Source organism: Bison bison, unplaced genomic scaffold, assembly GCF_000754665.1.
Source record: "Bison bison bison isolate TAMUID 2011002044 unplaced genomic scaffold, Bison_UMD1.0 scf7180017864440, whole genome shotgun sequence".
Taxonomy (NCBI): domain Eukaryota; kingdom Metazoa; phylum Chordata; class Mammalia; order Artiodactyla; family Bovidae; genus Bison; species Bison bison.
In genome coordinates, this window is record NW_011495002.1 from 2400913 (window position 1) to 2426220 (window position 25308).

At 43.4% G+C, this 25308-nt stretch overlaps 1 protein-coding gene across 1 annotated transcript in view; it reads left to right on the forward strand.

The window, feature by feature from the left end:
- Positions 1–13168, forward strand: part of FBXL7 (F-box and leucine-rich repeat protein 7) — a 469193-nt gene extending 456025 nt beyond the window's left edge. The window contains 3 exon segments of the mRNA XM_010858799.1: positions 63–195; positions 197–672; positions 9822–13168. Coding sequence (XP_010857101.1) covers positions 63–195; positions 197–672; positions 9822–10558 — 1346 coding nt within the window. The 3' untranslated portion in view covers positions 10559–13168.
- Positions 13169–25308: the final 12140 nt, after the last annotated feature.

Here is a 25308-nt window from a genome sequence, read left to right on the forward strand (position 1 = left end):
CCCCCCACCCCCGCCACTCCGCCCCGTCCATCCTTAACCCTTTGTTCTCTGTCCTTTGCCAGACTCCGACCTGAGCATGCGCACACTGAGCACGCCCAGCCCAGCCCTGATATGTCCACCCAACCTGCCGGGATTTCAGAATGGAAGGGGCTCGTCCACCTCCTCGTCCTCCATCACCGGGGAGACGGGGGCCCGGGGCCCCCCCCCCCCCGCCCCGCCTCACCCACCCGCTCATCCGGCTGGCCTCCAGGCCCCAGAAGGAGCAGGCCAGCATCGAGCGGCTCCCGGACCACGCCATGGTGCAGGTCTTCTCCTTCCTGCCCACCAACCAGCTGTGCCGCTGCGCGCGCGTGTGCCGCCGCTGGTACAACCTGGCCTGGGACCCGCGCCTCTGGAGGACTATCCGCCTGACGGGCGAGACCATCAACGTGGACCGCGCCCTCAAGGTGCTCACCCGCAGACTCTGTCAGGACACACCCAACGTCTGTCTTATGCTGGAAACCGTCAGTGTCAGTGGCTGCAGGCGGCTCACGGACCGAGGTCTTTACACCATTGCCCAGTGCTGCCCGGAGCTCCGGCGGCTGGAAGTCTCCGGCTGCTACAACATCTCCAACGAGGCAGTCTTCGACGTGGTGTCCCTCTGTCCCAACCTGGAGCACCTTGATGTGTCAGGTACGTGGCCATCCGTGGGCCCTTCCCAGTGCATCCTCCCAAAGCAGGAGAGGACGCTGACACTTGGGAAGGGTCCCCCTTTGTGATATTCAGGGCTCAGCAGGGTGACTCTTCTTCCTATAAAACTGTCTTTATGGAACCATGATTCTGGGAGCCAGAGGTATCCCTTTTGTCAAATGATATCAACTTCTTAGAGGACTTAGAGGCATCTTACGTCTGGCAATTCAAGCTAGTGTGCCTTTTTTATTTCTTGATGTGGACCTTTTAAAAAGTCTTTATTGAATTTGTTACAATATAGCTTCTGATTTATGTTTTGGTTTCTTGCCCAAGAAGCATGTGAGAGCTTAGCTCCCTGACCAGGGATAGAACCTGCTTTGGAAGGTGAAGTCTTAACCACTGGAGCAGCTAGGCAAGTCCCACAAGTTAGTGTGACTGTCAAGTGTGTCTTTCCTCCCCATAATTCTCAAAGTAATTTCAGAGCAACCATAGATAGGTGGTGGTGGTGTTAGTCGCTCAGTCATATCTGACTCTTGGAGATCCCGTGGACTGTAGCCCACCAGGCTCCTCTGTCCTTGGAATTCTCCAAGCAAGAATACTGGAGTGAGTTGCTGTTCCCTTTTCCAGGGGATCTTCCCGACCCAGGGATCGAAGCTGGGTCTCCTACTGAGCCAGCAGGGCAGCACAAATCATGGATAATGGGAACTAAGTATCTAATCACAGATACATGAGAGCCAGCTCTCTAGCTGAAACCGAAGTAGTTTAGAAACTGCCCTGACATCCACTGGTCACTGTCGCATGGAGCCTAAGAGCTGTGTTTAAGCTGATTCTGTGCTGTGGCCAGTGGTCACCATGGCTGGAAATTTTGCAGACACTGGGAAAAATCCATCATGGCTCAGGGTCTCCTCATATTACACTCCTACCCTCCTCAGCCTTGGGTTGCTTTTGCATCTTTTCTCAAGCAATATTCTTTTTATTTCCCAAACTTATTTATTTTTAATTGAAGGAAAATCATTTCACAGTATTGTGTTGGCCTCTGCCATCAAGCAGTATTCTTAATTACAGAGTACAAGGGTAGGGCCCACCAAGTGAAGCCTTTGAAAGTGAAGTGAAAGTTGCTCAGTCGTGTCCTCCTCTTTGCAACTCCATGGATTTATACAGTCCATAGAATTCTCCAGGCCAGAATACTGGAGTGGGTAGCCTTTCCCTTCTCCAGGGGATCTTCCCAACCCAAGGATCGAACCCAAGTCTCCTGCAATGCAGGTGGATTCTTTACCAGCTGAGCCACAAGGGAAGCCCAAGAATACTGGAGTGGGTAGCCTTTCCCTTCTCCAGCAGATCTTCCCGACCCAGGAATCGAACCAGGGTCTCCTGCATTGCAGGCAGATTCTTTACCAACTGAGCTATGAGGGAAACCCTTTAGTTCTTTTTTTAAAATGAAGGAATTCCCAGCATGGCTGCTTTGCTTTCAAACCTCTCACAGGCAGGAAGAATTAAAGCCCAGACTCGCACTGAGGCGCCAGACGTGGATCCAGCCAGACTAACAGCCTTTCTTTATCTCATCTGCTACCCAGTCAAAAGACACACATTTGAGAGGCTGGAGTGTGTGAGATGCAACTGGGAGTTAAAGAAATGAGCAGCGCGAGCCACAACCTCAGGGACTGTTGGGGAGGGGTCGAAAGTAAAAACCACTGAACAGGCCAAGAAATAGAGTTGGGGATTTACCAGCATCTGAGGTAAATGATATCCTCTAACAAAACCTGAGGTAAAAGTCAGCTCTCGGAGCTCACTCTCTCTTTTGAAAACCGACATCTGAAAATATTTCCGATGACAGTCAATTATTTCTCGTACATTCTTTCCCTGCTCCCCTCCTTGAGTTGGCTCCAGCACAAAGCCATGGAAACCGTATGTTCAGTTAGTCGTGAGCAGCTGTTGGCATAAAGAAGCAGGAAACGAAGAGGTTTTCTTACATTTCCCCCCTCCTCCCAAGGAATTCTGGAAAGAGAAAGCATTATGATGCGGTGGGAACTAGCTTCAAAAGTCTGTGATTTGGGACAGTTCACAGCTTTCCCTAGATGTCTTAACTCTTACTTAAAAAAAAAAAAAAACAGGGGTGTGGGGACTAAGGGATTGGATTCTTTAACATTCAAAGGTTCTGAATCCTGTGGGCCTCTTTTATAAACACCTCATTTTCTTTTATTTTTCTTAGATTAGAAAATGACACTGTTTTGGAATCCCCATCTTTGTTAAAGGGGCTCCCCTGTGCACCCTCAGGACAGGCTGCAAGTAATTGTATTTTGTCTTTGGGCTTCTTTTGAGATTCGGAAATATGGAAAGTGCCTGTGCTGTTTGGGGATGGAAGTTTCCGGGCTTCTAGCCTGAGTGAGTGGACCCTGCTTGGCCCCTGTGCTAACCGTTATGTATTAAGCTTCTCCCTATCAACCTGACCTGGATATCTGTGTAAATAAAGACTGTGTAAACGGGGGAATCTCTAACTCACTAAGAGCACAGAATTCTAAATATTGTCAGGAATGGTGGTGGGTATTTTCAGGTAGATGAACTCCAAATACCCAACAACTCATTAGGGTGATTTGTGTCACCACCTCCGAACGGTGCCCTCCAGTGGCAATATACTTGCCACTGAGTATAGAGCTTGGCAGTCTAGAGCTTAACTCCCCCAGAGAACGTGAAACTGCCCCTCCCATCCCTAGCATGCCCGCCTTGAAAGTTATCTTTAAAAGTCACTGAAAGTTACTATAACTAGCTCTAGCATTTATTCATTATCACTTATTACCTTTTATTAATGTTTAGTCATGGTTCTCTAGGGCTTAGCTGGTGACTCAGTGGTAAAGAATATGCCTGCTCATGCGTATTAGACTCGGGTTCAATCCCTGGGTTGGGAAGATCCTCTGGAAAAGGAAATGGCAACACATTCCAATATTCTTGCCTGGAGAGTCCAATGGACAGAGGAGTCTGGAGAGCAACACTCTATGGGGTTGCAAAGAGTCAGACACAACTGAGTGACTAGACAACACAGTTCTCCAGAGAAATAGAAGCAATAGTGTATGTATGTGTGTGTGTGTATATATATGTATATATATATGGGACAGTTATATATATATGAGGTGTTTTATATGTATGTCCCAGTTATATATATATATGTCCCATATATGTGTGTGTGTGTGTGTGTGTGTGTGTGTGTGTAAAGAGATTACCTGCCTCTTGAGAAATGTGTTTGCAGGTCAAGAAGCAACAGTTAGAACTGGACATGGAATAAGGGACTGGTCCCAAAATAGGAAAGGAGTATGTTAACACTGTATATTGTCACCCTGCTTATTTAACTTATATGCAAAGTACATCATGCAAAATGCCAGGCTGGATGAAGCACAATCTGGAATCAACATTGCCCGGAGAAATATCAATAACCTCAGATATGCAGATGATACTACCCTTATGGCAGAAAGCGAAGAGGAACCAAAGAGCCTCTTGATGAAAGTGAAAGAGGAGAATGAAAAAGCTGGCTTAAAACTCAACATTCAAAAAACAAAGATCATAGCATATGGTCCCATCACTTCATGGCAAATAGATGAGAAAACAAATAGATGGAAATAGTGACAGACTTTATTTTATTGGGCTTCAAAATCACTGCAGATGGTGCCTGCAGCCATGACATGAAAAGACACTTAATCCTTGGAAGAAAAGCTATGACAAACCTACTAAACAGCGTATTAAAAAGCAGAGACATCACTTTACCAGAAAAGATCTGTCTAGTTAAAGCTATGGTTTTTCCAGTAGTCATGTATGAATATGAGAGTTGGACCATAAAGAAAGTTGAGCACTGAAGAATTGATGCTTTTGAACTGTGGTGTTGGAGAAGACTCTAGAGAGTCCCTTGGCCTGCAAGGACATCAAACCAGTAAATCCTAAAGAAAATCAGTCCTGAATATTAATTGGAAGGACTGACGCTGAAGCTGAAACTCCAATACTTTGGCCACCTGATGCAAAGAACTGACTCATTGGTAAAGACCCTGAGGCTGGGAAAGAGTGAAGGTCGGAGGAGAAGGGGACAACAAAGGATGAGATGGCTGGATGGCATCACCAATTCAATGGACGTGAGTTTGAGCAAGCTCCAGAAGACAGTGAAGGATAGGGAAGCTTGGCATGCTGCAGTCCATGGGGTGGCAAAGAATGACTTAGCCACTGAACGACAACAACCATATGCATTGGGAAGGGCAGTCTGCCTGAGTCTCCTGCTTCAAATGTTAATCTTATCCAGAAAAATGCTCACAGGCACACCTAGAAATAAGGTTCAGCCAAATATCTTGGCACTTTGTCACCTAGTCAAGTTGACACATAAAATTAACCATCACAATTAATAACATCTCTAAACATCAATAGAATATATTACAACTAACCAATTTTTAAAGTTTAAATCTTATGATTATTACAAGTGAAGTTGCTTCCAAAGGCTCCCCTATACTTGGAGACCTGGGAGTCCTCCTTACTACCCTTCCTGATCTGTTATATGAGACCAATTGAGTCCTGCCCAGGTGATTCTACTCCCCCAGAATGTTAAGTCCACCCCCTCTCTTCTGCCTGCCTGCCTGGATGCATGCTTGCCCTATCACTGGCCTTACACCCACCTCAACTCCATCCATACACCTTCTACACAACCAAGGTCCAGAGGAATGTTTTCAAACTGAGAAGCTAAGCCTTCATTTCCCTGCATAAAATCTCCAATCCCTCCTCGTGACATGTAGGGAAAAAGTTGCTTAGCAAAGCATATATGGCACCTCATGAGCTGCTCTTTCTAGGTTCAAATCTCACCCTGCCCCTAGTAACCTGAATGCTGTGTTTCCTGGAACCATTTGAATTTCCCAAGTACACCATGCCTGTGCACACTATGATGTGTGGGCACCTCTCTGACCTGCATGCCATTCCCTCCTCTGCCCCCTTTCACCTCCCCCAAAACCTTCTTAACAGATGTCTCATTGCCGGAGGCCCAGTGCAAGCATCCCCTAAGTAAAGCCTTTCCGGCCTGACCCCTGGGAAGCTGAGGGTATCCTCCCAGGTGTAAGCAGGTAGAGCGTTGCTCGGTTTTGCAACTGGATACTTGTGTATTCTCAATTCATTATGAGTTTTATATGGGAAAAAATGAGGCATAGTTTATATCTGTATTTTGTGATAATGTAATTCGTTCAACAGAGGAGTTTCAAAGCCCCAAACAGTCATCTTGATTTCTAAAGGGTTCAAACAAAGTTGTCATTCGTGACTGCTCTGAACAAGCGCTCGGAAAGCTATAGCGCAGTGACTAAAACTTCCTCATCAGTAAAACGGTTGGGAGGACTAGATGAGTTCATTCATGTTAAGTTCTCCCATGTGTGTTTTATTCAGTAACACACTTACGAGGCAGTAGTTGGTCTTTGTTGATATCATCCTTTTATATCCCAGAGTATTATTACCCAATAATGAGAGAAGGTGGTAATGAGCATTTTTGTGAAAGCTGAACCAAATCTGGAATTAATTAAAGATAGCCCCAGATTTGTTCAACCCATACTATCCACTCCTGGTTGTGTAATATCCCTACTCCTTATCCTGCATGGTAAAACAGGCCCCCAAGATCCAATCCCAGTGGATTATTCCCATCTTAGCTGCCACACAGGATAAATCCTGTGTTTTATCCTGTGAATACTGCTCACTCCCCCTCTGCCTCCATGCTTTCCTGTCCCTTGAATTTGCTCCTGCTATTACTTTATACTACCTGGGTTCCATATTTGTGTATTCAAATTATTTCTCTCTTCCAAGAATCCCCACTCCCAAGACTTATGATACCCCAGTGTCTAAATATTCACTTCATGCTGGTACATCTATCATACATCTCTCATGCAATTCATCAATTGCATGCTATTTCTTAGTCAATTCTTACCATCCCTGCTATATTAGAAGTCTTGTATCAGGAAAATTCTCTGTAGTCTGACTGTACAAGTCATATAATCTCACTGAATCTGAGATGCCTCATCTTTAAAAAATGAAGTTCAAAGGGAATGATTTCTCATGTTCTCTGCAAGTCTGTAATATATACATGCATCCACTGCCCACAGATATTACCCATTGAGCCATGAATCAGTTTATTTTCAACCCAAACTTAGCAAATCTATAAAAGGGCTAAAGCTGAAATTTAAAATGATTGACCTAAAATGATGCAAGCATATCAAAATGTGATATGATTTTGTCTTCATCAAAAGTGAGCTAAGCTAGTATTTCATTAAATTGGGGTTTGGTTTCAAAATGCAGACAAATGTTTCCCTGGACCGAATAGAGTATCCTTCCTGGAATGCAGCAGGTTTTACTGGATATTTCTTTCTTAAATAGGAAACTGGAACTAAGAGTTTAGGAACAAAGTTGTCCTGTGATCGTTAAGTGCCTTCACCGTCATGATAGATGGGCAGCCACGGTGTGAACATACAGATTCAGCATAAGCAGGATCGCAGTCAGTGTAAAACAAGAACTTCAAACAAAGGGAGAGTTCAGAGCGACAGTTGAGGGGTACCAACCACCTTCTGCAAAACCACAGAGCCCCCTGGAGTTGTGCGCACAGGCTCTGACAAGCCACATCTTTGTTCTCCAATGCTGGGGTGTATGCTTTGCTCCTTCCTGAAATTCTTCGACTTGGTAGCACATGGCTTCTAAATGTCATTATTCCCAGGACCTGAATTTTATATTATAAGAGTTTCCTGGGCAGCCTGCCAGGAGTGGGAGGAAAGTCCCCATTAACACTATCATGTGGTTGCTTAGAAGGCTTGGAGATGACGTCATTAGCCAAGGCGCGGAGCCCCGGAGGTGAGGCGCCTGGCTTTAGAGCAGCAGAGGGATTTGGGTGGAGGAGAGAGAAAATGAAAAGTATATGTACAGTCTACGTAGTGGAAGGAAATATATGTATTATTACATTTATATGATGTATTTGGCTATGTATATTAATGATGTATGTTCATATACTAAAATAGACTGTGTACATATTTTAAATAGTAATACACAATGAACTGAAATATATAATGAAATGAGTGTTTCATATGTCATAAAATATATAATAGTTATATATGGTATAAATATATACATATAAAATTTATTCCCACACATATTTAGGGGAAAGGAGTTTAGAGAGGCATCTAAAGATATCTTCCTGAGTACTAATTTCCTTGTCTAGAAAACAGATTGTTTAAAGAATCAAGTGAAAAAAAAAAGAATGAAGAAAATCAATAAACGTTTTCTCAAATGTTTATAAAAAGCACTTTGTAAACGTTATCTTTCAACAGAAATAAAAGGCATTATAATTAACTATAAAATAGTTGGTTTATCAATGTTAGATATACCTCAGCCTCGATCACAATCCTGAGGATATTTAAATGTTGGAAGTTGGATTATCCCATCAGGTTTTCCTATAAAAGACTGCATGAAAGTGAAGGAAAGTGAAGTCACTCAGTTGTGTCTGACTCTTTGTGACCGCCATGAACTACACAGTCCATGGAATTCTCCAGGCCAGAATACTGGAGTGGGTAGCCTTTCCTTTCTCCAGGGGATCTTCCTAACCCAGGGATCAAACCCAGGTCTCCCGCATTGCAGGCAGACTCTTTACCAGCTGAGCCACAGGGAAGCCCAAGAATACTGGAGTGGGTAGCCTATCCCTTCTCCAGCAGATCATCCCGACCCAGGAATCAAACTGGGGTGTCCTGCATTGCAGGCGGATCCTTTACCAACTGAGCTATCAGAGAAGCCCTGATATATAGGGACTGTATACACTCTATAAATCATTCATTCATTTGTTCATTCAACAGGTACTTAGTGAGAACCAGCTCTGAACCAGGTGTGAGGGATACAGCAGTGAAGAGTGTGAGTCCTTTTTTCTCAGGAACTTACATTCCATGAGGACAGCAAACACATAAATAAATGTGAATAAAAGTGAATAAATAGGTATATAATGCCTCAAAGTGATAACGAATGCTGAAAATAAATGGGAGTCAGGCAGAGGGTACTGGTTCATTCAGGATGACTCACAAAGAGTTGTCCTATGAAAGGACAGTTGCTCTGAAGCCTAAGAAAGTGGGGGTGACCCAGGGCGTTATCCAGGGAGGCCCTGTCCAGTGCACAGTTGCTGAGGCAGGGAGGCACCTGAGCCATCTGGGAACTAGCAAGGAGCCCAGTGGGCTTGGAAGAGGGGGAAGGCATAAGGGCCCAGGGGTGCAGGTCCTTGGAGGCCCCCTTTAGACGTTAGCTTTTACGCTTGTAGTGAGACGGCCTTGAGCATGACAGGAGTACTGTTCCAGGATGTGTCTGGCAGCTGTGAAAATAGATCGTAGCAGGTAAAAGCAGGACAAACTGGTTGAAGGGATAGAGGATAATCCTGATTTTGTTCTTCCTGGACCAGAGAAGGTGGAACTGAATCCCTAGACAGTCACTTTGTTAGACTAATGACATATATTTCCCATGGTTTTCAAAGTATATCCATAGCCATTACCTGGTTGCATCCTCATTATTATATCCCCAGAGTTATAGGCATACCAGCTACTCACTCCCATTTCAGAGAAGAGTCTTGAGACTCAGAAAACTTAACCCTCCTGCCTCAGACCATAAAAAGCAGACCTGAGATGGATTGTGACTCCCAAGCCAGTGCTCTTTCTGCCAAACTGCAGTCATGGTCCAGCCTTCTATTTCCTATCTCACTTCTTTGGATCAGAGAGCTACCAGATCACTGCAGGGTAAGAACTGAGCTTCCTGAACTTTCCAGAACCAGGATGGGATATTTACACACACAGTCTCATGTCTTCTTTACAGCCACCTTCCAGGGAAGCAGAGCACCCTTATTTTAAAGCAAAGGACCTACTTGAAGGACCGATTTGCCCAAACGTCAGGCCAACCATTGATGGATCTAGATCCATTGGAACCCTTATCTTTCTGATTCTAAAACCCCAAAGCCTCTTAAGCCCAGAGTAGTTAAATGATGAACACGGAAAGCCCATTCTTGCATTCCGTCTCCTGAGCAGCCAGGAAGGGAAGGGACCCAAATCCAGAGAGGGGTAGGAATCTATTCAGGAGCCCCCCCACCATTCCCCGTTCCCCGAGGTCGTTCTGAGCGTGTGTTCTGTCTCTCCGTCTAGGATGCTCCAAGGTGACCTGCATCAGCTTGACCCGCGAGGCCTCCATTAAACTGTCCCCCTTGCACGGCAAACAGATCTCCATCCGCTACCTGGACATGACAGACTGCTTCGTGCTGGAAGACGAAGGCCTGCACACCATCGCGGCCCACTGCACGCAGCTGACCCACCTGTACCTGCGGCGCTGCGTCCGCCTCACTGACGAGGGCCTCCGCTACCTGATGATCTACTGCACCTCCATCAAGGAGCTGAGCGTCAGCGACTGCCGCTTCGTCAGCGACTTTGGCCTGCGCGAGATCGCCAAGCTGGAGTCCCGCCTGCGGTACCTCAGCATTGCGCACTGCGGCCGGGTCACCGATGTGGGCATCCGCTACGTGGCCAAGTACTGCGGCAAGCTGCGCTACCTCAATGCCAGGGGCTGCGAGGGCATCACGGACCACGGCCTGGAGTACCTCGCCAAGAACTGCGCCAAACTCAAGTCCCTGGACATCGGCAAATGCCCTCTGGTCTCTGACACGGGCCTGGAGTGCCTGGCCCTGAACTGCTTCAATCTCAAGCGCCTCAGCCTCAAGTCTTGCGAGAGCATCACGGGCCAGGGCCTGCAGATCGTGGCGGCCAACTGCTTTGACCTGCAGATGCTGAACGTGCAGGACTGCGAGGTGTCCGTGGAGGCGCTGCGCTTCGTGAAACGCCACTGCAAGCGCTGCGTCATCGAGCACACCAACCCTGCCTTCTTCTGAAGGGACAGCCTTCTGCCCATCGCTGTCACCGTACAGACCTGAACAGAACACGTTGGTTTTTTTGTTTTGTTTTGTTTTTTTCAGAGCAGCCTATGTAAGCACCGACACCCACTCGGAACAGCTTCTTTCTTCCAGGAAGGTTCTTCTTATGGATCTGGCTTTTCTTCTTTCTAATTTCTCACGGGCAACAGAGGGCTAGGAAAGGAGGGTGAGGGAGCCCCATTTCTATTCCAGACAACGGTTTTTTGCAGGGGGAATCAGGTCATTGGTGGTGATGTCTCTTCTCAAAAACATGTACCTCAGAAAGCTGACTGCAATGTCTTTAAGAACATCCCCTTTTCAGTTTCTTTCCTCCTGGCCACATCCCCAGAGTTCTGCACCCCATCTCTCCAACCCTACCCCTCCCTCTCCTACAGTAACAACAAATCGTCAGAATAATACTGCTCTCCACACCTCCTCCTCTTTAAACTGCTTGACTGACCTAAACCACACTCTCCCATCCCATACCCAAGCAAAATTCTTGTTAAATAAATGTCACAGCACCTGCTATATATGCAGCACTTATAAACCCTTTTAAAGGATCACTTGCAGCAGTTAACAGGGTGAAAGAAGAGACCTGCCTTGTTCCACCCCACTCCCGCTCCACCACTTACTAGCTGTGTGACCTTGGGCAAAGCATTTGACTTCTCTGGGCTTCTGCTTCCAGCCCTGAATCAGAGGACTTCCTCTGATCTAATCAAGGATGAGCTTCATGCCCATTTTAGAATCGAGGGAACAAGAGATGTCAGTAAACCCAAGCTCCTTGGCAGCACAAGAGGCATCTACCTCTTCCAAGGATATCTATTCTGTGACTGCTTTCAGGAGGCGTGCCAACCCCACCTCCTGTATGTTCTTCTCCCTAATCTGAGTGTTATTCAGTTTGTTTCTTTTGATGAGTGAGTCTCTTGGTCATCCTCTCTTGCCCAGCCAGATGGACGGCTTCTGTACACACATGCTTTTGGCATCACCCCATCGCATGGAGGTGATGGAATTCCTAATCACAACAAAACCCACCTCCCCCAGTCAGGTTGATCTTTCTGAGTGTTTCCAAGTAGGAAGGAAGACACTCACAATTTTTAATTAACAAGGGAGGCCCAGGAGAACACGTGTCCTCCAGGGTTTTTCAAATCCCTGTCGCTGCACACGTGGCGTGCACGCACACATCTGCCCTACAGCTGGCAGGAACAGATGCCTCGGTTCTTTGTCATTCAGATCACATTTCTGTTTTCTCATCTGTTTATTTCCTTGGGCATCCAGACTGCATCACGTGAAGCCCATTGAAGTTAAGTCGTAAGTGTCACGTGTGCAGATTGCCACCTTGTGTGCCTCCCCTGTGATGTCTGCTTGTCCTTCCTCAAATATGCAGAGCAGATTTCCAGGTAGTTTAAATCCTGTCCACTCAAAAGTGCCCCACAAATGGAAGAGGGAACATGTGATAGGATGTAGGCGCTGGCCCACCAGCTAAGACTTTGATATCCAACATTAAAGCCGTTGCCAAGTATAAATGTGAAATGGTCCTATTTGGATGGAAATCCATTTGCTATCCTCATTCATGCGAAGTCAGGATGCCAACAATCCCATTGCTTGTTTTCATGTCATTTCATTGATTTTTGTTAATAAGCCCATGACCTCTCTTAAATTATTCTCTGGCAACACCCCTCCTCCTTTGCTTTCCAAACAGTTCATTCATTTCGTTCTCAGAGGACCCACCCTCCACACTCAGAGCCTAGTGTCTCCAAGCTAAGCACATGGAACAGTTTCACATCCAGCCTATACACCAGTTGACAGCTGCACTCCCATGTTAGGCTCCCTGCATGTCTTTGTCTTATTTTGAGAAGGAGATAGCAGTGAGATGGCATCACATGATATATGGCCACCTCTCCAATCAACACTGTCAGCAACTTGGAGGTGCAGTCAATGCCACGTGCCACAGGGAGAAAGGAATTGTTTGTCTGGGGATAGTATCTGATAACAAAGTTTAGAACTGTGAAAGGGATTGAAGGTAGCATTCCCCTGCTGTGTGACTTGTGACTCTGTTCAGAGCTTCAGAATATAAGTCACAAAGGATCGTCCCTAACCCTTCGTACTGAGATCTTCCAAGTGAGCCAGTGTAATACTCCTGGAATAAGAGGAAAGATCCAAAACGGCTCACACAACCAGAGAGGGGGTGTCCCATTCCAAATATCTTGATCACCACCTCTTGACCATAGCACCTACACTGTCTTCCAAACTTGAGACAAAGCCAGCCTTCACACTGATTACCTGGCTTGCCCTGTCTTTCCCCATTTCGGTCTTTCTCCCAGTCTGCTCTTCACCCATTCCACTTCCCCTTGTCGTATGAATCTATGACAGTGGTTCCTGGGGAAACAGCTCAGCAGATTTTTAGAGACCACGCGAAAAGCCTCACTAGGAAATTTACCTGTTTTTAAACATTGCTTCCTTCCTGCCTCTGCTAAATTGAATGCTCATTGTTGTTGTTGTTTTAATTCTAATGTTCAAATCACTGCGTGCTGTATGACTCTAGAAAGCCTTAACTTACTACCACCAAGAAATAAAGCAATATGTTGGTAATCGGGTTCAGCCTCATTTAATTCCCTGGCCAGAGTAGCCTGATGTTCAGATGGGGAAATTCAAGAGTGAGGGAGAAACTTGCCTCCTGTTGAAATAGAGAGCGTGTCAGGTCACTGCTGCTGCTGGCAAAGTTGCACCCGTGGCTGTGTCATTCCCCTTAGCTCATTGTCTTTGGCTAAAAATTAGCAGGTAAGTAAAAATCATTACATTCACAGTTTATATCTTCAGTTCCCTAACCCACCTTTTGATGGTACAGCCAAAAAAAAAAAAACAACCTAGAAGTGGAATATGGCAACTTGATTGAAAAGGAAGAATTATCAATCGGTTGGAAAAAAGGAAATGCCAAATATCTCCCTACCCAAACCTTTAGATCAGAGAAATTAGTATGGCAGAAAGCAGGTACTGAGAGATGAATGGAAAATTCCATCTTTAGCAAGTAAAAACATTTTCAGTTCAGTTCAGTCTCTCAGTCGTGTCCGACTCTTTGCAACCCCATGAATCGCAGCACGCCAGGCCTCACTGTCCATCACCAACTCCTGGAGTTCACTGAGACTCGTGTCCATCGAGTCAGTGATGCCATCCAGCCATCTCATCCTCTGTCGTCCCCTTCTCCTCCTGCCCCCAATCCCTCACAGCATCAGAGTCTTTTCCAATGAGTCAACTCTTCGCACGAGGTAGCCAAAGTACTGGAGTTTCAGCTTCAGCATCAGTCCTTCCAAAGAAATCCCAGGGCTGATCTCCTTCAGAAGGGACTGGTTGGATCTCCTTGCAGTCCAAGGGACTCTCAAAAACATTTTAGGAGATGCCAATTTTAAAAGTAGCTATCCTCAACTTCCTTCTTACCCTTATTCAGCTGCTTAAGGACTATCACATAAACCAACAGGACTAGTAACTGCTTTGAAATATTAACTCGAGGTAGCTGCATACAATTCTTGTCAAGATCCCAGAATAAAGTTAGCAGTAAATAAGATGCATATGCCCTGGAGGTTCATGATTTCTTATATTGACATTTGTTGAGAATTAAAGACTTCGAGACATTTGACATCCAGGAGCCCACAACATGAAACCTAACAGTTTAGTATTTTTAAGGGAAAAAGAATTTTTTTTGCAATAAAATCGCCTACCAGGTCTAAATTTTCACAGAAAAGTCATCAAAAAGTAGTGTTTTTGTTCAATAGCTGGCAATCATGATTAGTTCAGGAAGAAGTTAATTTGCAGAAATGCTGAATAGACAGTAGAAAAGGGAGCAGGAATATTTAGTGATGAGGTAAATACTACATGAATATGTTCATGCAGACAGTCTGTGAAACAAAACTGGTTTTCCTCTTTCCATGCTCAAATGCTTTCTTCTTTTTGCTTCACACACCAGCATGGTTAGTCGCTTCAGTCATGTCCAACTCTGTGACCCCATGAACTGTATGTAGCCTGCCAGGCTCCTCTGTCCATGGGATTCTCCAGGCAAGAATACTGGAGTGGGTTGCCATTTTCTTCTCCAGGGAATCTTCCTGACCCAGGGATCAAACCCATGTCTCATGTTTCCTGCATTGACAGGTGGGTTCTTTAACAGTAGCACCACCTGGAAAGCCCCTCATACACCAGTAGTTGTCCTTAATGTTGCAGGAAGGAGTGGTTCATGGAGAGGGGAGGTCCTGTTGCTGTCTCTCTGCTGGGGATGCTGATACCATACCATCATTGAGCCCTGCCTAAACACAGCTCCCTTTGCCCAAAGAGCAATTCAGACACGTTCCATAAAGACAACCACCAGATGGGCAAAGTTGTTCACTGAAGGCAAGAAAATATTGGGTTGACTAAAAAGTTCTTTCGGGCTTTTCTGTAAGATGGTACAAAAAACCAGACGAACTTTTTTGGTTAACCCAGTACTTCCACAGACATTCAGACTGGGGACACACCAACCAAGACTGTGTCCAGGATATGATGATTCCTCCTTTCCTTGAGTGCAACATTATCTCCTAAAGCCACAGGTCCATTTTTGTAGTCTTTTTTTTCCTTCTCAAGTTAGCAGATCAACTTGAATTTGAAACCACATGAGATGAAAGAGCATGGTCTTTTGGGAGCTGAATAGGTTTCACCATCCCTGCCTGTAAACAGCACAGTGGTGGCATCTTCAGCAGGATGCAGCTAGAATGCTGATCTCATGGACCATCCAGAAAGGCTACGTGAAAGCTCTAAACTGTTGCTCAGGCTGCCGTTGCTACTGCAAAGTCGCTTCAGTTGTGTCCGATTCTGTGCGACCCCATAGACAGCAGCCCCCCGTCCCTGGGATTCTCTATGCAAGAACACTGGAGTGGGTTGCCATTTCCTTCTCCAATGCATAAAAGTGAAAAGTGAAAGTGAAGTTGCTCAGTCGTGTCTGACTCTTAGCGACCCCATGGACTGCAGCCTACCAGGCTCCTCCATCCATGGGATTTTCCAGGCAAGAGTACTGGAGTTCAGAAGATAGCAATCAACATCATCCAGGTATCAAAGTAGGGCTTGGAAATATCATTAAAAAATAAAATAAAACTTGATCTAAAGATTTCCAAATCTGCTTATTTCTATGTTGTCAAATGTTTCTCTTTCTGGCCACTCGACTATTGCATTTTATACTGATGAAATAAGCATGTCTGAATTCTATCCTGGCTCATGTGATGATCAACATATGAGGGAAACTGGATGTTACAGTCTTTCTTCATGAACAGTGAGTCCCCAGGGAGTGCTAGTCATTTCTTCTGAAGGAGCAGATGGTACTCAGCCTCCTTTAACTCCTTTAATGGAGGTTTATTGATCAGGTACTATGAGAGGTTCTGGGTGAATAAGAAACAATATCATTTCCCTAAAGGAACTCCTATCAAATAATGTCATGCAATGAGTTAGAAGGTGGAAAAGGGGATAGAAAAAGGAGATATACTTTCATTCATTCAACAAATAAATATTTTTTTTTAAGAACCTAGTATGTGTCAGACACCATGCTGGCACTAAGAGTCTTGCCCTGATGGTTGAAAAAAAGAAATGATTTGCCTTCAGTTAGTCATATGGAAATAGAAAGTTCTCTTTTGTCCTAAGGTCATCCCATAGATTAATTCCTATATACACATACGCACTGTCTCTCACACACCCACCCACACACACATATAATCTCTAAAAGATGGGAACATTTTGAAAAAACAACACTGAAATATAAATTCTTGGAAAAACTCTAAGAACCTCAAAACAGCCTGATACTCTCCCAAACAACATCCAGTCCAAACATACAGACACAGCCCAGAGAACTGCCATCCTGATTTCCCAAGAATCTAGCTCAGGGAGAAGAAGATTGCAGGTCCCTCTCTCAAGAATCCTTGGATTCTTCAGCCAACATGATGCTTTTTGGTTTTATCCTAATCATCATGCACTTTTGATGGGAACGGTCAGAGTAAGTGAGGTTTCTCAGTGCACTGTGTCTCCTTATAAAGAACCAGTCTGTGTCAGTTATCTCAACCATACTGGATGACCCAAGTAAGATTGATTAAGTAGCCATTAAAATTGCCAACGAATGGATTTCACTTGTAAATTCCCCGAGGATGGGTACTTTGAAGCTTCACATTTTATCAGGGTAGTCAATGTGAAATGATGTGCCCACAGTAATAATCAGCTAAACAATGAAGTGCATTAGAAACTGGAAGAGTGATAGGAAAGCATTTAATTCCCGTTTCTCTGCAGTCAGAAGCAAAATCCTCCTGGTTTTTCAGAGCCCCAAAGCTCTCCCGAGTCTGAGTAGTAGTAGACTTATTAAGCCCATTGCCAGATAGGCACACAAAAGATAGAAGGGAGAGGATTTCTCATTACAAAGATTAACCAGTAATTGGTACTTCCTTTTCCTCTAATCTTTTACCAACTGCTAATGAACACACAGCCACCTTCTATAAATAAAATCTTAAAAAAAAGAAATCCACGTTTCACATCATGAATGAATTCTACATGGGTATTTACATTAAGAATTTAAACAAACTTATCATGGTCCTTTTCATTTAAGAGAAAGTAGATACAGGAACAAAGCTGTCACAACTGATATATATCCTTCTTCATTTTATCTCAAAACCTTTCTTTGGGAGGTGGAAACCAAAACAGACATGATTACCTTTGTATAATTTTACATTTTTCAGACTTCCAGTGTAACTACACAAATGCATTGAATTTCAAAATGTGCCATCTCTCATTTTGCAGTCCCACCCCCCAGTAATGGAGAAATGTGAGAAATGGGGGTTTTTCATGTTCTCTGGCCACTTAGTAAATCCCCTGAAAAGGTCATTTTGCTGAACAGATCCTTGTCTTAGTAGAAGATCCAGAGAGGGAGAATTCAGACCATTTCTCTTGTTCTTGTTACAGCCACACAGGCCAGCAAGCGATTTATGACATAGTTGATCTATATGAATGATGTTCATGAAGCACAAGCTTTCCATCAGCTAGTCAGAGTGTGAGACTCCAGTTGACTCTTCTATGTTCATAATTTTAAAACACCCAAAGAATAATAACCATGAGCATGCTGGAAGTTTGGAGACCAAGAAGCTGTGGATTTAAAATTAAAAAAAAAAAAAGAAAGAGGGAAAAAAATAACATTCAAGTAACGACCTCTAACTCACATAATGAAAACCAGAGTCTCCTCCGGATTTCCAAGCTGGCCTTGTTTCGCTGGTACTCTCACCTTGGGGCTCCTGGGTGTGATGTTTCTTTTAAAAATAGTGCCCTCGGGAAAGCAGTGGGAAATACAAACACTGCCATGGGAGGGCATTAGTCTCCTTTCCTTTTAAAACGTGTGCTTAATCCCACATGCATGAGGCAAAATAAAGCTTAAAGGTGATCGTGTTATGTAAGGAGTCTTTTTGCTTTTACAAGAAGAAAAGCCACACGTTCTCAGGTACTGTCTCTGTTTCTTTGACTTCCCTCACCCTCAATTCGCTGGTTTCAGGGTTCCAATGCCTAATTCTTCACAGTCAATAGCTTATTTTGTCCATGAAGAAAAGCGACCTTTCTTTCCTGATTTTCTGGTCAACACATAGTATTATATCAGTAACTTCACAATAGAGTTCCTCTCCCAGGTTTGGGAACCCAGAGTTAAACCTTGGGAGCAACTGGAATCCAAGAAAGACCTTGGGAGAATTTAGCTGAATGTCTGCTTTGGCTGAAACTAAGAAATCTTTAGCAAGTGCAATCTTTTAAGCTTTTTTAAAGGTTATTATTTATTGACTCTGTGCTTAGTCTCTCAGTCATGTCCAACTGTTTGCAACCCCATGGACTGTGGCCCACCGGGCTCCTCTGTCCATGGGATTCTCCAGGCAAGAATATTGCAGTGGGTTTCCACGCCCTCCTCCAGGGGATCTTACCGACCCAGGGATCAAACCCAGGTGTCCCTCATTGTAGAAGGATTCTTACTGTCTGAGCTACCAGGAAAGTCCATTTTTTGACTCTAGTGAAATGAATTTTATGTATCTCATATCTTTTATATAAAATTTGTAAATTGTATGTATTACCTTTTTGCACCCCTGGAGGTTCATTGGTAAAGAATCCGCCTGCCAGTGCAGGAGATTTGGGTTTGATCCCTGGATAAGGAAGATCCCCTGGAGGGGAGCATGGCTACCCACTCCAGTATTCTTGCCTGGAAAATCCCATGGACAGAGGAGTCTGATGGGCTATATTCCATAGGGTCACAAAGAGTTGGACACTACTGAGCGAGTAAAGGACATTAACCTTTTGCTTAGTTCTGCTCACTGAGTTCTCTGTGGCAAAGGATGAAACACAAATTCAAGTTGGAGTCCTATTTTTTTTTATCCTGTTTTTTGTTTTGTTTTTCACTGTGCTAGGTGGATGTGGCCACTCTTGTTTAGCACACCATTTTCAGAAGATGTGTCCCTTTTGGGGGGGCCTATGGTGACTTCAAAGAACTTCTCAGGCTACACTGCTAAGTGTGGGTAGCTCGGTATTCAGGAGGAAATACCACTGTCAGGGCCCTGGAGTAATTTTTCGGGGACACAGAATATTTTTGGAGATGATCCTCGAAATATAACCAGCCTTGATCTGGAAGACTAGAGGGGTTACACTGTATTTCTCAAAGGTGAATTCGAATTGTATTGTTGTTGTTCAGTCACTAAGTTGTGTCTGACTCTTTGCAACCCCATGAACGGCAGCACACCAGGCTTCCCTGTTCTTCACTATCTTCTTGAGCTCAAACTCCTGTCCATTGAGTCAGTGATGCCATCCAACCATCTCATCCTCTGTCATCCCCTTCTCCTTCCCTCAGTCTTTCCCAGCATCAGGGTCTATATGCAGAGGCTTAATTACCCCATAGCTATAAACTGTAAGTGTAACAAATTTGGAAGGCTTTTTGTGTTTTTTTGCCAAACCTAAAACTTCATTATTAATTTGTAGATGTTCACTCACCACTCTTAATTTCCTACTAATTTCCCTGGATGGTCCTGCTTGTGCAGCATTTACAGTGGGAAATTTTGCTCCTGTTTGAATCCAAGGCTCCTCATCTCAATGATTAGTGACTACCAGCAAATCTCTTGAAAATGGTTACAAAATTATAGGTAAGCGCTCAATAGATGAGACTTAAAAATTTCAAAAAGCCACTGAGAGAAACATTTTAAGTTTCTTTATGACACTTTGTTTCTGGTAGAACATCACGGGACCAAAGGGTTTGTAGGTCTTTTGTCTTGCTTTTAATGAATACCCAAATATTTCCCTTCTATATGTCCAGGAATGGACTTGAAATAAGTGATTCTTTAAAAGATTAAGTTTCATTTTTAGAAGTGTTCCAACTTTGGTTAAAAGGATTACAATCAGAAATTTTTCATCTCGGTTTGCCTTCATCATGGGAATACCTGCTGGTCCCTCTGCTTTATGTAACTATAAAAAAAAAAAAGGAAAACTTTGCTTTCTGTTTGGGTTGTAATGGGTGCAATAGACATGAATCATGAGGTAGACAAGCTCTGAATACCATTGATTGTATTTCAAGATATTATTAGCATAGAGATAAATTTAAGTCTGCTTCAAGTTAGTATCGAGCAGTCAGCCTCAATAGGATTCATGTACATCTAAACACCTAATCCTTCAGAAAACTTCTTTTAATCACCGTCCTTCTGATTTAGCAGAATCAGAATAAAGAGTAGAAGGGCTTACAGGCCCTTTCCCCAAGCTTCCTAAAACCTTTCTCTACCACTAATCTGAAAGCAGAGTGTCCTGCCGAAATACTCAGACCAAACACACTTAGGTCATTTGTTCTCAGGTTCTTTGTTAACCTCTTCCAAATGGTCCTGGATTTACCTTGGTCCAGCATTTGGGATGTCTCTAAGCTTTCTGTGGTAATTTCTTAATATCTCCACCAGCACTCCTGTGAACATTAGATGTCCATGGTAGCAGAACTTCAATATGGTCTTGGACTAAGGTACCTGCTGCATGCTTGCATGCTCAGTCGCTTCAGTTGTGCCCGACTCTGCGACACTGTGGACCATAGCCCACCAGGACCCTCTGTCCATGGGATTCTCTAGGTAAGAATACTAGAGTGGGTTGCCGTGCCCTGCTCCAGGGGATCTTCTCAACCCAGGGATCGAACTCACATCTCCTGCATCTCAGGTAGATTCTTTATCACTGATTCATCAGAGAAGCCCAAAGTCCCTCCTACAGTCCCAGAAGGACAAACACAGAGATACTGACCAACTCTGCCCCTGATACATATTACAGATACAAAGAGGGAAAGTCGTCCTTAATTTCTCATAACATGGTCAAATCTGATCAAGCTAATTAATCATCAGATTATGATTTAACAGTTCATAATTGGTTCTGCCACTGATTTGCTGTTAATGTTTGGAAGCATCATTTAATTTCTATGCTAGAAGATATGGCAACAACAATGGTTAAGGGGTCAGGCTTTTTGGATCATTGTTAATATTTTGTATGGCAGACTGGTTTACATATAAAAGACAGATCTATCTATAGATATATATGTGTGCATGTACATATATGTGTATATTTGGTCAAGGAGTACCCGGAACTGATGGCATCTCATAAAAATTTCTGATGTTCCTGAAATTATCACTGGCTCAGTTTTTTATTTAGCTTTGAGACTCAGAACAAAACAGCAATGGAACCACATCTATCAAAAATATTGAGTGCTGCATCTGCCCTCAATTTTTATCAAAATCATTCTGAATCTTGCCAGTCTGTCCAACTAAACAGAGAAGAATAGAGATATTCTACTGATGCTGGAATAAGGACAAGAAAGATGTTTGACTCAGCCAATAAAATCAAAACAAGGGGAAAGCCAAGGGGATAAATAACCCATCTGAATTAGGATGCAGACAGGGCTTCATGGCTTAGATTTTTTTTTTTTTTTCTCAGCTCCAGTTACTAGGACTAAAGATGAGGGTATTTGCCAATGGCACCCAAAAGCCTCCCCTTCGCCAAACACAATATTTTTTCCAATGTGGTAGTGAAATGTGTCTTTCGTACTGATTTTTAAAATTCCCTAGCCAGATTTTTTATGGAAAAAAAACTACAGCAGAATGAATGCCATTGATAATCAGAAGTAGTCTGCATAGTCTGCATTCTGGGGAAATACTTTCCAAAGAACACAGCTACGTTTTTGGATGTGCTGCCTCTTAGCGTTTTCTTCTGGGCAGAGCAGTTGGATCTGGCTATGAAAAGACATAACTCAAGGGCAGGCTGAAGACATGACGCATTCTAAAGATGCCAAAGAAATACTTGGTCGTGTAAGTCTTACATTGTTATTATTGCTTTATTTTTAAGCGGCATATTTGGGCATGTGGAGTAATACACAGAAAGGAGTAAAGGACTGTTATGTGTAATTTGTTCAGATCAGAGTTTGCATTAGCTCAGTGACACCAGAAGGACTGATATTCACTGCTCACTTGGTGAGAGAAATCTTTGAGGAAATGACATGGCAGCAGGAGAGAGAAATGCATTTGCACTAAAATTTGTTGCGTTGCAAACAATTTGCACAGGAATGCTATTATTAGTTTCCTACCGTAGATTACAGGGCTTCCCTGGTGCCTTAGATGGTACAGAATCTGCCTGCAATGCAGGAGACCTGGGTTTGATCCCAGGGTCTAAAAGAGCCCTTAGAGAAGGGAATGACTATCCACTCCACTATTCTTGTCTGGAGAATCCCATGCACAGAGGAGCCTGGTGGGTTACAGTCCGTCCATAGGGTCACAAACAGTTGGACATGACTGAGCGACTAACACAAACACACATAGATTACAAAAATACCCCCAAAATTGGCAATTTAAAGAAATAGATGTTTATTATCTCACAGCTCCTGTGGGTCACAGAACAGTATTACAGCTGTATCATAAGTTCTGTATCTTATAGAATTTGAGAACAGTTTACTGGGCAGTTCAGCCTCAGGGTCTTTCAGTTAGGATATCATCCTTGGCTATAGTTATCTAAAGGCTTGACAGGATGGAAAACCCACTTCCAACCTCACTCAGCAGCTACTGGCAGGAAGCCACTGGGCAGCTGGTGTCCCCCAGAATGAGTGAGCAAGAATGAGGATAAGAGATGGCAAGCAGGAAGCCAGATGACCTTGATGAGTTTTCTGCTCCATCCTATTGGTCACACAGACAGAGGCTGATATTCCAGGTGGCAGGGATCACTCTGGGCTATCTTGGAGGCTGGCTACATAAAATGCATTCTTTGTTTTTTTTTTTAATGTATTTATTTATTTATTAGCTGCATAGGGTCGTGGTTGCAGCACTTAGGATCTTTGTTGCAGTCTGCAGGATCTAATTTCCTGACCAGCGATCAAACCTGGGCCCCTTGGATTGGAAGCTCAGAATCTTAGTTACTGGACTCACCACAGAAGCCCCCGGCCTCCCATTCTTGGAAAACAATCAACTCTTAGTTCTTTCATCCTGTCAATGACTACCTCTTCTAATTCCTTTCTCTCAGACGCCAAGAGAATAAAAGAAGGAAGAGAAGACGGAGAGGAGAAGAAATAAGAGGAAAAGAAAGAGGAAGGTGAGGATGAGATAAAGGCAGAAAAAGAAGAGGAAAACTGCAGGAAGAAAGAAAATGAAGAGAAAAAATGCTCTGTATTTTCTTTTGAAAAGCCTTTGTTTTGCCAGCTTCTAAGCCCGGATCATCTCTAGGCATGCCACTGCCTGTCCAGAGTCTCATTAATGGGCTTTGCTATAATGTGGTAGCTTACTCAGTTTCTCGATTTCCTTCTTCCACTAATAATCACTCCAAGGAGAAAAGAGTTTTCTAAGAATGTTATTTCCCCAAAGATATGAATTATGCCAAATGTTCCCCTTGTAACACTAATGTTAGCTATAAGACAGTTTTCATTCTAAATAATTACTTTCATTAAACATATTAGAAGACACTGTCTCTTTCATGATCTGCTATCCCTTATTCAACATCTAACACTCAATTCATTCAGGTCTCTGAAAAATGTCTCAAGCAAGAAGTTTTTCCTTGGGTTTAGTTTTAGAGGGAAAAAAACACAAAAAACAAAATAACTGTACTCTCCAGGCAAGCTTGCCTGCTTTCTTTAACAGTCCACAAAGATAACATATCTCATTGTAATTTATGTTTTCCTTCATTTCTGGGAAGTCTAGAAAATAATTAAGCTCAAACTATAATCTATAACTCTTTCCAGGTAATTAGTAACATCTATTTCTTCTCTAAATGTCATGATTCCTTTTCTTTTTTTTTTCATTATGTTTAAAGTTATATATCACCACCAATCCTTTTGTAGTAGACAGGATTTATATTCTATATAAATAGTAGATTATGACAGTTCCAGCAAAGAGCAAAAGATTTTTGACTCAGGCTCCAAAGCTGAAATCCACAACATATGACTGTCACTCAGTTCTAGCAGTACCACTGAAAATGCATGACTCTTAGGTGATATCACCAATTTCTTGAGGAAGATCCTGTCTTTTTATGTTTTTTTTTTTTTTTTCCTGAAAATCACGGAGCCAACAGATGATTCAGATTTGTCTCTTCTCTGAGTCAACTTGGATACTATTTGTTACGTCCTGAATTGTGTCTCTCCCTTCTGCAAAACTCATACATTGATGTGCTAACCCCTAGTAAGTCAGAATGCGACTGTATTTCGTGACAGCGTCTCTCCAGAGGTAATTAAGTTACAATAAGTTTATTAAGTTCTTTCTTAGGAGAAACAGCCTGGGGACATCTTGATCTTGAATATCTAATCTCCAGCAACGTGAGAAAATAAATTTCTGTTGTTTAAGCCACCCCGTCTGTAGTGCCTTGTTATGGCAGACTGAGCAAATGAATACACTGTTTTATCCTCCCACAAAGGAGTAAAAATCGAAGCCTTCAACATTTTCATAATCCAGGTCAAACCATAATTGAATACAATTTGATTTGAAGATTTGAAATCAGGTACAGACGGAGTACAGGGAACAGAATGGCAGAAATCTTGCTTACAGGTGTCAGCTGCTTCCTTAGTGAATTTCTGGAAGTATCTAAAACATGGTCAGCCTGGTCTACAGCTCTCTCCTCTGAATTCTGCAGGGGTAGGTACTGCTAATAATGGCAGAGGGGTATCAAAGGGAAGATTGTTACCTGCAAAACCCAAAGCCTATACGTCTCCATCAGTTCTGAAGCACCACTGTTGGCTACATCCTTAATGGCTCCAACTCACCAGCTGTCATCTTCCATTCATCTTTTGAAATTACATTAAATCCTTGCATATGTTTTTCTAAACCCACAGATGGTAAGGGGTCTATAAGAGACAGACATTGAAATGTGGGCATCCTACATCAATATTTGTATCAAGATCACATTGACACATCCTTACTTCCCAAGGAGACACAAAGGAGCACTTCTTGGCCCAGAGGGTGTTTGCATGGCACAAATCTGCTGACGTCATGGCTGGATAACATTTCCAGCATCCAATTGGATCTTATGATCTAGTAAAGTGAGATTGTGGGCGGGGGTGGTCAGGTAGAGTTAATGAGTGGAAATTTAGAACCAGGAAATGTTGTTCCCTGCAGATAAACTAAAAGACACACAGGTATTTCCTTTTCTTTTCCGCTTCCTTTAAAAAAATCTATCATATTTCCTTTCTGGAAAGGAGATAGAAATATTTATGCTGGTGACATTCTATTATC